At 35.6% G+C, this 11,135-nt stretch overlaps 1 protein-coding gene across 1 annotated transcript; it reads left to right on the top strand.

The window, feature by feature from the left end:
- The first annotated feature begins 1,453 nt into the window (after positions 1–1,453).
- On the top strand, positions 1,454–9,887 carry LOC141291283 (6-phosphogluconate dehydrogenase, decarboxylating). Its single transcript, XM_073823460.1, has 13 exons — positions 1,454–1,593; positions 1,857–1,932; positions 2,025–2,204; positions 2,297–2,362; positions 2,441–2,559; positions 2,633–2,702; positions 2,786–2,920; positions 3,097–3,286; positions 5,356–5,486; positions 5,727–5,860; positions 6,131–6,230; positions 9,122–9,244; positions 9,401–9,887. Exons 1-13 carry the CDS (start codon positions 1,502–1,504, stop codon positions 9,518–9,520), a joined length of 1,536 nt encoding a protein of 511 aa, XP_073679561.1. The 5' UTR covers positions 1,454–1,501; the 3' UTR covers positions 9,521–9,887.
- The last annotated feature ends 1,248 nt before the right edge of the window (positions 9,888–11,135 follow it).

The raw sequence follows: 11,135 nt of genomic DNA, 5'->3' as shown, positions 1-11,135 counted from the left end.
GTTGGTTTTATTAAATATTTTAACCTTTTGGCAAAAGCATCTAACTATGGAAGCCCGTTTCCGCCACTGAATAAAAAAATAATCAAAAGGTAATTGCGACTTTTTATCTCACAATTTCTCGCAATTGCGAATTTACATCTCGGAATTCTGACATTTTCTCAGAATTGTGGGATATAAAGTCGCAATTATGACTTTTTCTCAGAATTGTTTGATATAAACTCGCAATTGCGAGTTATAAAGTCAGAATTCTGAGAAATATCAGAACGGTGAGATAAATATTGAGTTTTTTTCTCGGAATTGTGGGTTTATATCTCGAAATAGTGACTTTTTCTCAGAATTTTAAGTTTATATCTTGCAATTACGAGTTAAGTCAGAATTAAGATACAAACTTGCAATTTTGAGAACATATCAGTCTTTTTTCTGATCTTTATAACTGGCAACTGCAAGTTTATATCTCACAACTCTGAGGAAAAAATTCACTATTTTGAGATATAAACTCGCAATTCTGAGAAAAAAAATATTATCTTGCAGTTCTGACTTTATTTCTCAGAATTGTGACTTCATGTCTCGCAATTCTGACTTTATAACTTGTCATTCTGATTGGAAAAGTCAGAATTGTGAGATATAAACTTACATTTGCTAGAGAAAAAAGTCAGAATTCAGAGTTTTTACCTTTTTTTTATTAAGTGGTGGAAACGGGCTTCCATATCTAACAAATACTAACCACTGAGTTGAGTAGAGTACCTAAAATACCACATTTGATATAAAATTAATATGCTATTAAATAATATTCCTATCGTATTATTTATGATTATGCCTACCTTTATATTTTACTTCTTTGAAGTGATTAAGTAACACATTTTTTTTATCACTTACATAAAATCACCTGTACTATCTATTTATAAATAACCAGAAAATGTACTATATGAAATAAAGTACTGAGCTATGAAGAAAGATAATCTTATAAATAATTACGTTATTATTATAACTACATTATAATATTATTACATTATAATTACATTATCTTGCAAATAATTACGTCAAATACTTATAACTCTAACTTATTTTTATCAGATAGTATTACAAACTCCATATTTAAAAAAAAGTAGTTATTGCATATCTATTTTATATGCAGTAACTTTAACAATAAAACTCGTTTATAAAGGTATACTTTTCAGAAAATAGTCGTTGCGCCTAAATGTAGTAATCTATTTAATAATTAATCAATTTGATGAAATTTCAGACCTCTTACGTACATCAGTACACTGATGCAACGGTTCATCGTCTCAGAGTTCATCGTCAAAAATATAATTCTAACCCCATTTACTTCATTCGACACCGTGGGGGAGGGACAAAACCAGACAGCCAACGAACAGCCTTCAATCTCTGCTCAGAGTATCTCCGCCAATCACAGATGGCGATAAGGATGACGCCACGACCACTGTGGGTCTGTCAGGCGTGTTCATTGGGAGTTGGCGTAGTGCTGTGGATCAGGCCGTGAATGAGGAAGTTCAGCAGAGACGGTGCAGCAGTAGTGAAAACCTTGATAGAAAGTGTCATTTTAAGACGGAACCAACCTTCAACCATGGCTCAGTAAGTATACATTTGCGTTTCAAACGCTTGGTAATGTGATATTAAATTTCTACAGCATATTTGAGTGTTTTATTATAATTAAATATAATATAGTGAAAGTTCTTGCACATTCATACTGATCTGTTCAAACACAGATTGTTAAAATCTATTCTATGTCATCCAGTCAGAATTACATTTTTCATAATCACTAATTTCAATAAGTTAGCTCTCTGTATTTAAATATGAATGTTCTTTCTCATAATCTCCATATTTTGTCTCCACAGAGCTGATATTGCTCTCATTGGTCTGGCTGTGATGGGTCAGAATCTGATCCTGAACATGAACGACCATGGATTTGTGGTAAGTCACTTTTTTTTTTCTCTCTCTCTCCTTGCAAAACCTATTCTGATTCACATCAGGTTTAAGATTTTACAACTTCTGTCATTCCTCAGGTGTGCGCGTTCAACAGGACAGTGTCCAAAGTCCAAGATTTTTTAAACAATGAAGCCAAAGGCACTAAGGTGATCGGGGCTGAGTCCCTCGAAGACATGGTGTCTAAACTCAAAAAACCTCGTCGCATCATCCTCCTCGTCAAAGCGGGACAAGCTGTCGATGACTTCATCGATAAACTGGTAAACATCACTATGAATCGACAGTCCTAGTCTTAGTTTGCCTTGTCACCCTGCCAGAGTGATCAAATAACCCATTTTTCCGTATCTTGTAGGTTCCTCTTCTTGAATCTGGTGACATCATCATTGATGGTGGAAATTCAGAGTATAGAGATACAACAGTGAGTCTGATAATCCAAACTTATGATCATGTGAGGTGATAACAGTACTTGATCTAAACATTCACGCTCCTCACATAGAGACGCTGTCAGAGCCTGAAGGAGAAGAACCTGCTGTTTGTGGGTAGTGGAGTGAGTGGAGGAGAAGATGGGGCTCGGTATGGACCTTCACTGATGCCCGGAGGACATAAAGATGCTTGGTGAGGACTTAAAGAAGTCCACCTAAAATGTATATGTGTGTATATAGAATCTAACTTTATTTTATTCCTTCAGGCCACACTTAAAAGACATTTTTCAGAGCATTGCCGCCAAGGTGGGCACAGGAGAGCCTTGCTGCGACTGGGTGAGTATTAGTTATCAATAGATAGATATGCATTTATATAGCTTGTAAATGCACTTCTCAGAATTCTTTGTATATTTGTGTAGGTTGGAGATGAAGGAGCAGGACATTTTGTTAAGATGGTCCACAACGGTATTGAATACGGTGACATGCAGCTCATCTGTGAGGCGTATCATCTGATGAAGGATGTGCTTGGTATGGACCATGATGAAATGGCTCAGGTTAGATGAAAAGTCCATGATGTTGTAATTCTTCCAATCCCCTCTATTGTCTCTTCTGTTTCCTTCTTCCTTATTTTGTTTGGATTGTGAAATACACTGCACCCTGTTCCTTCTGAAGGACTGTTTTAGTCTGCTTCCTCTTAAGACTAAATTTCTTTGTCTGGTTTGCCTGTCAGGCCTTCGATCAGTGGAATAAGACAGAGCTGGACTCTTTCCTCATTGAGATCACTGCCAATATCCTGAAATTCAAGGATGGGGACGGCACTCACCTGCTGCCCAAAATCAGAGACAGCGCCGGGCAGAAAGGCACAGGGAAATGGACGGCCATCTCTGCTTTGGAATACGGCACACCTGTTACATTAATCGGTGAGAGAGAGTCTTGCATAATTTCAAGTTTGGGTGTGTTTTTCTGTTGTTTTAGATATAGAGGCAGATATGTTAGTTGGCCTTAGACAAACATGTTGAATGAAGCGTCTCTTTAAGCAGCTTTGCAGTTCACCTCCTCAGCTCATGTGACATAAGCGGGATTTTCTGTTCTGGCCTTTGATGCAGAGCTCAACAATAAGGATGACCCGCTGTCCCAGGGCAAATGTGAAGAGTTTTGGGCTAGATTTGAAATGAGAAAAAAAAAAAAAAAAACTGATCTCTGTTAAGATCTGGTTAAACTTGTAGACTTCTGGATCACTCAAGGCACAGAAACCAGTTACTTAATAGTCAACACTGATGCATGTTTTTCTAAAGCTAGAAATGTACTATTTAAACAAAAACTGACCTGGCTTGATGTAGCTGTCACATCAGGACATGGGCTTGTATATGTAGTGTCAGTTGAATAGACAAAAGGCTGTTTGTGCAGCACTAAAGCGTGAGAGACCAGCTATGATTTGCAGGGTTGTAGAGGAGGGTTTTCTTTTCTCAATAGGCTGCATTCCAGTGCTGAGTTCACCATGACTGGCTGTTTTCCACTTGATTTTTTTTTTTTTCCTTCCTTCACTTGCCTCTTCCCTTACTAGTTTGCATTGGGCTGGGTGATAATATAATACAAAGTCATGCTGACTTCAGGGTTTTGCTTCCAGCCTCTAAATTACATCTACATGTTTGTAGATGTAGTAAGATCTGCTCTCACAATAGTCTGGCTGATTACTCAGTACACCGAAGAGCATTACGTTACCGGTGTCAACAGTGTAAGGGTGAGGGTCTGGTACCAGATATGAAGTACATTATGCATTGTTACTATAGTCTTGAAGACAAAAGTCAAATGTTTTTCAACAGTAAGATTTTTTTAAATTAAGATGTTTTTTTGAAGAAGTCTCTTCTGCTCACCAAGCCTGCATTTATTTGATCCAAAGTACAGCTAAAGCAGAACAATTTTGAAATATTTGTACTATTTCAAATAACTGTTTTCTATTTGAATATATTTTAAAATGTAATTTATTCCTGTGATTTCAAAGCTGAATTTTTAGCAGTCACATTGATCCTTCAGAAATCATTATAATGTTCTTAATGTTCTATATGTGATTTCCGAAGGATCATGTGACAGAAGACTGGCGTAATGATGCTGAAAAATCACAGGAATAAATTATGATTTAAAATATATTAAAAATAGAAAACAGTTATTTTAAATAGTAAAAATATTTCAAAATGTTACTGTTTTTGCTGTATTTTATACAATAAATGTAGGTTTGGGGAGCAGAAGAGACTTCTTTTAAAAACATTAAAAATCTCACTGTTCAAAAACTTTAGAATAGTAGTGTATATTACTGTTTTATAGAAGTCCTAGATAAATTTGACAAATAAATATCCTGGTCATATTTAATAATTCCTGGATTTGGAAAAAACCTTTGCATTACAGTATTGGGAATGTGAGGGAAAATGTGCTTGATTTCATGAAAATAATGTCTGGTAATACAATAATGTAGTTTTATTTTGGATAAATAAAAGTATTTAAATAATAATAATAATAATAAAATACAACAGTATATCTAAAATGCAAAACATATCTGAGTCACCAGATTGCATTAATGATAAATTAATACTTCAGTGCCAATTAATAAATTAATAAATTAATTTATTTAATTTTAGTTATTTTTTATTAGTTTAATTGATTTCTTTTTAAGCATGACAATTTATTTACTTTATTTTGATACATATTATTGATGAACACAGTAATAAAAAGAGAGTACATATTCATTCAGACATCAAGTGATTTTATCTTATTGCACAATTTTTTTTCATTTATATATAGTTATTGTGATCAGGTTGTTCTGTGTGGGGCCTGTCTGTCTCTGTCATGCTTGGACTATCTAATGTTTTAATGTTTCCTCATGTGGTCTCTCTGACATGGTCTAACAGTGATTATAATCTTATTATGCGACCAGAGATCCAGACTTTAACAGGAGATGACTGTCTGTGTTGTTTGTAATGTCTTTCATTCACAGGGGAAGCTGTCTTTGCCAGATGTCTCTCCTCTCTGAAGGATGAGAGGGTTCAGGCCAGTAAGAACCTCAATGGCCCCCAGGGTGTCAAGTTCACTGGAAACAAGGCACAGTTTCTCGAAGATATTAGAAAGGTGGGATATACTCGGTAAAATTTAGATCATTCAAGGTCCACTGAATTGTTTTGAAACATGCAGCATTATTCTGTGTTGACGAAATTAGAGCGGTTCCGTCTCCTTTTTTAAATAGCCAATAGCGTTTTGTGTATCTCACAGCTTGAAATGGACTTATCAGAACAATGTTCATGTATTAAGGTGCATCAGTTAATGGAGTTGTTGTTTTTAACCTAATGTTTATTGTTATTTCTTTTTCAGGCTTTGTACGCCTCAAAGATCATTTCATATGCTCAAGGGTTCATGCTGCTCAGACAGGCTGCAGTAGAGTTCGGCTGGTCTCTTAACTATGGTGCTATTGCCCTGATGTGGAGAGGAGGCTGCATCATTCGCAGGTGAGCAGGCTTTTCTCGCAGTGATTTAAAAAAAAATATATGCTACATTCAGATTGCTTGTCAGAAAAGGCTGTGTCTGCTGAAATACTCAAGAATGAAATCATACGAAACTTCATCCTTTCTCCACCCTGTCGATGTTGCAATTGTGTAAACAATAGGAAGTGGTGATATTGTTTGATGTAACCATCCCAGAAATGAGGAAACAGTTTGATTTTATTATCATCACTACAGATTAGTTATGATTAAAGGTCATGAATCTTTCATTCGCAGTGTTTTCTTGGGAAAGATCAAGGAAGCATTTGACCGGAACTCAGAGTTGCAGAGTTTGCTGCTGGATAACTTCTTCAGTAAAGCTGTACAGGATTGTCAGGTACAGGAAATGAGCCAAGAGTGGCCACAAATTGTGCTGTTTCCTGTAATAGTGCCTCTAAATATATAGAGAAATCAGCAGCACTAATGACAGACTGTTTATGTGCATTTATATGAATGTATATATACAGTGTCTCTAAAAAGTAATATCCACTTAGTGCCTTCCAAATATATATGTCCATGATAGCATATCCTGTAATTAGTGACAGTTTTATGTTATTTTTTTTTATATGAATTTAAATTATTTAAAGGGATAGTTCACCCAAAAATGAAAATTATGTCGTTAATTACTCGCCCTCATGTTGTTCCAAACCCATAATACCGTGTCCTAACTACACACAATGCCATGACACACGATAAAAAGAAAAACAAATGAATGAAGTCTTAAATAATAATCTTAAAGATAAAAATCTTTTCCATGTTAATTCGAGTTTTTGTCCTAACTAGCTGTGATAGCGACACTAAATTTCTAACTAAGTTTCTATTTCCATGACACTGGAATGCCAGGAACAACAACAAACTAAGTGACAGTGATAATCTCAGTTGCTTTAATGTTAAAAGTGTTTAATGTGAGTTTGGATATAATATTGCGTGACATTTACAGCCATACTGAAAGCAACAACAGATAGTTTACCTCAGATCTTGAAAATAAGTTAATGCGTATTAATGCAATTAACGTACGTTAAAACTGCAAACCCAGTGTGAACCAGATGGTATTAGTCACTCAGTATGTAGTTTTAATACCGTTAAAAAGGTTTAATATTTATGAATTAGATTAAAAACATGTCCATTTCATTGGGAGTGCAGTGCGCTTCTGAATGGCTGTGATATTTGAGTGATTCTGTCACGCTGCGCTGTCGTGTTGTGTCTGGTGTGGACAGCCAAATTGCTTGTCGCTGGAATCTTGTTCTGTCGCGTTGGAACACGTCCTTCATTCATCTTCGAAATGTAATATATTTTGGATGAAATTCAAAAGCTTTCTGACCCTGCATAGACAGCAATGCAACTGACAGATTCAAGACACAGAAAAGTAGTAAGGACATCTTTAAAATAGTCCATGTGACCATCAGTGGTTCAACCGTAATTTTATGAAGCTACGAGAATACTTTTTGCGAGCAAAAAACAAACAAAAATAACGACTTTATTTAACAATTTCTTCTTTTCCATGTCAGTCTTCGTCGCATGTTCACGAGAGTATCACGATGTATGCGTGTGGTGCTGCTGTTGCAGGAGCTGGCGTTCTGATGTAGAACCTTGTACTGTCGGAAATGCACGATAAAAGCTGTCATGGAATAAAGGTGTTATTTTTGTTTTCTTTGTGCACAAAAAGTATTCTCATATTTTGATAAAACGGTTGAACCACTGATGTCACATGGACTATTTTAACATTGTCCTTACTACCTTTCTGGGCCTTTGAATGTGGTAGTTATGTTGATGTCTATGGAGGGTCAGAAAGGGATAGTTCAGCCAAAAAATTAAATTTGATGTTTATCTGCTTACCCAAGATCCAAGATGTAAGTGCATCCAAGATGTAAGTGACTTTGTTTCTTGAGTAGAACACATACAAAGATTTTTAACTCAAGCCGTTGCAGTCTGTCAGTCATATAATGGCAGTCAATGGGACCCAAGGCTTTGAGAGTAAAAAAAAAAAACATACACAGACAAAACCAAATTAAACCCTGCGGCTCGTGATGATACACTGAGGTCTTAACACACAAAACAATCAGTCTGTGCAAGAAACTGAACAGTATTTATATCTTTTTTTTTTTTTTTTTTTTTTTACCTCTGATCCACCGCAATGTCCAACAGTCCTGAGCGTGTTCACAACAGCCGATGTGTGACGAAGAGCAAGCAACCATAACTTCAGTTGATCAGGTTCAAAAGTTGGGAGTTGGTGAAAAGTCAATACTCCTGCATCAGTTCACAAGCAAACGTAATCTTTTAGTTTTTAATTAGTTAAGAAATTACCATTTTTAGTAGCCGTCATGCCCACAATCTCTCTGTGTAAACAATGAGTGGCGTATACATGCAACAGATCGCTTCTGTGCATGCGTCTGCTAAGCCAGAGCACGTTAACGTGTCACGCGTCGGCTGTTGTGAACGCGCTTAAGTTGGACATTGCAGTAGATCAGAGGTAAAAAATGATATTAATACAGTTTCTTTCACAGACCGATTGTTTCGTGTGTTAAGACCTCAATGTATCGTCACAAGCCATAGGGTGTAAGTGTACATTTTTTTGACTCTCAAAGCCATGGAGCCCATTGACTGCCATTATATGACTCACAGACTGCAATGGTTTAAGTTAAAAATCTTTGTTTGTGTTTTACTGGAGAAACAGTCACCTACATCTTGGATGCCCTGGGGATAAACAGATAAACATCAAATTTTCAATTTCGGCTGAACTATCTCTTTAATTTGTGTTCTGAAGATGAACGAAGGTCCTACAGGTTTGAACCAACATAAGGGTGAGTAATTAATGACAGAATTTTAATTTTTGTTGAACTATCCCTTCAAGTAGTAGTCATTGTAGTTAATTAAAGTGTATCAAATGTAATCATGTAGTTTAGCACTTTTTTTCACAAATGCTGTGCTTTGATGGTAATTGATTTGTATAAGCTGCAGTATTTAGCTATGATATGAAAGCAATTATTTGGCAACATAATAGCATGCATAGTCAGAATGTAACATAAATGATTTTAAAGTCATTTATCAGATGTTAAATATGGTCTGAAAATCCACAGACGTTTGGAAAATGTAATATAGATATAAAATAGAAATTATGTATGAACAGCAGTTTACTTTTAAAAATTGATCTAAAGGTTTGTTGGTATTAATAATGACAATATATGTAGAAAGAGGTTTGTTTAAAAGTACGTTGGTTGTGTTTTGCAGGATTCATGGCGTAGGGTAGTAAGTACAGGTGTGCAGCAGGGAATCCCCATGCCGTGCTTCACCACCGCCCTGTCCTTCTATGATGGTTACAGGCACGAGATGCTACCAGCAAACCTGCTGCAGGTAAACCTCTCTCTCTAGAACCATCATAGGGATTACTTCTGGACATTTATGGTTCTAGGCATTTGAAGCCCTTAATATTCATATAGTAGATATTCTATGTTATTTAAATTAAACTGACAGAGCTAATATCACCTCTAACATTGTGTCACTCTTCAGGCACAAAGAGACTACTTTGGTGCCCACACATATGAGCTGCTATCAAACCCTGGAAAGTACATCCACACTAACTGGACAGGCCACGGAGGAAAAGTGTCCTCATCATCATATAACGCCTAAACTACAGAGTGTTATTAGGTTGAGCAGCAGAGAACATCATCTCCTCTTGATGAAGGACCAGAGCAGCTGAGCACATTCCTCCTGAAGAGCTAAACTTCAGCCCACTGTAGAGCTCTTACTAAAGAGTGCTCCATTGCATACTTCTATTTATACTAAATCATAGTGTGTACACTATTTGTAAGCTCTGTTCTTGTAGTTTTAAGGTCCACCATTGCAAACACAGCATTTTCGAGTAAGAGTGTTGTTTCTGAGATTCTTCTTGCTGTAGACCGGTCATGCTTTGCCCCCAGAGTTTACAGTGTTAACCTGGATTATGGGTAACTATTGCACTGCATTAGGCTAAATAAAGCTTTCAATCCCTTTTTAATTAGCTTTTGTCTTCTTCGCTCACATGCCGTCTACTGCTAACAGGATTTACTCCTGCTTATTTTTAACAGTAAATGCTAGATATGTAACTTGTTTATTTGTATGTACTTCTAATTTGTCTCCAGGAGAGGGCAGAAAGGATTTTTTAGAACAGTGAGGTTGTTTACACTAGTATTGGGTTCAACACACACATATATAAGATCTATTACTTACTAACAGTTCAAATGTAATTTTTATGAGTAGTAGTATGTACATATCTTTACACTATCCTGATGATCAAGTAGTATTTTTGATTTTTAACATTAAAGCATCAGCAGCACCACATGTATGCATTGCACTCTTGTGAGTGCGCATCGAAAACTGACATGGAAGAAAAGAAAATGTTGAATAAAGTAGTTATTTTTGTTTTCTTTGGACACAAAAAGTATTCTTGTAGCTTTATAAAATTAAGTTTGAACCACTGATATCAAGTGGACTATTTTATCCTTACTATCTTTCTGGGCTTTGAACATTTCTGTTGCATTGCTGTCTATGCAGGGTAAGAAAGCTTGGATTTCATCAAAAATATCTTAACTTGTGTTCTGAGGATGAACAAAGGTCTTACCTGTTCGAAACGACATAAGGGTGAGTAATTAATGATAGAATTTTCATTTTTGGGTGACGTTTACATGCACTGCAAAAAACGCTTTTCTTACTTAGAATGTTTTGCCTTGATTCCAGCCAAAACATCTAAAATTCTTATATCAAGAAAGATTTTCTAGATGAGTAAAAATTATTTTCTTGTTTTCAAAAAACAAAACAAAAAAAAAAGTCAAAATTAAGTGAGTTTTTGCTTAGAATAAGAATAAGTAGAATTGTTTCAAGCAAAAACACTTAATTTTGACTTATTTTTTTGGAAAACGACAATTTTTACTCATCTAGAAAATTCTTCTCGATTTATGAATTTGTAGATATTTTGGCTGGAAATGAGAAAAAAATCTAAGAAAAGCATTTTTTGCAGTGTGACAGCATATAATGATCAGGTACTGTAGGTACTTACAACTAAATGACTGTTTGGTTCATATGAAATCTAAGTATAAATATAGAAAATACATTTTTACTATGATGCTTTCTGATTATGTAAGCTACATTTATTGTTGAACCAAACAAAGCAAGGAAAATAGCTGCAACAATAGGATTTTCCCCGTGGTTAGGACACACTACACCAATATCCTTAATTCACCTTCAACCTGTTTAAAGATGAAAGAGC

Source organism: Garra rufa, chromosome 18, assembly GCF_049309525.1.
Source record: "Garra rufa chromosome 18, GarRuf1.0, whole genome shotgun sequence".
NCBI lineage: Eukaryota > Metazoa > Chordata > Actinopteri > Cypriniformes > Cyprinidae > Garra > Garra rufa.
The sequence above is the reverse complement of the archived record's forward strand: the minus strand, read 5'-3'. Positions and strand labels throughout refer to the sequence as shown.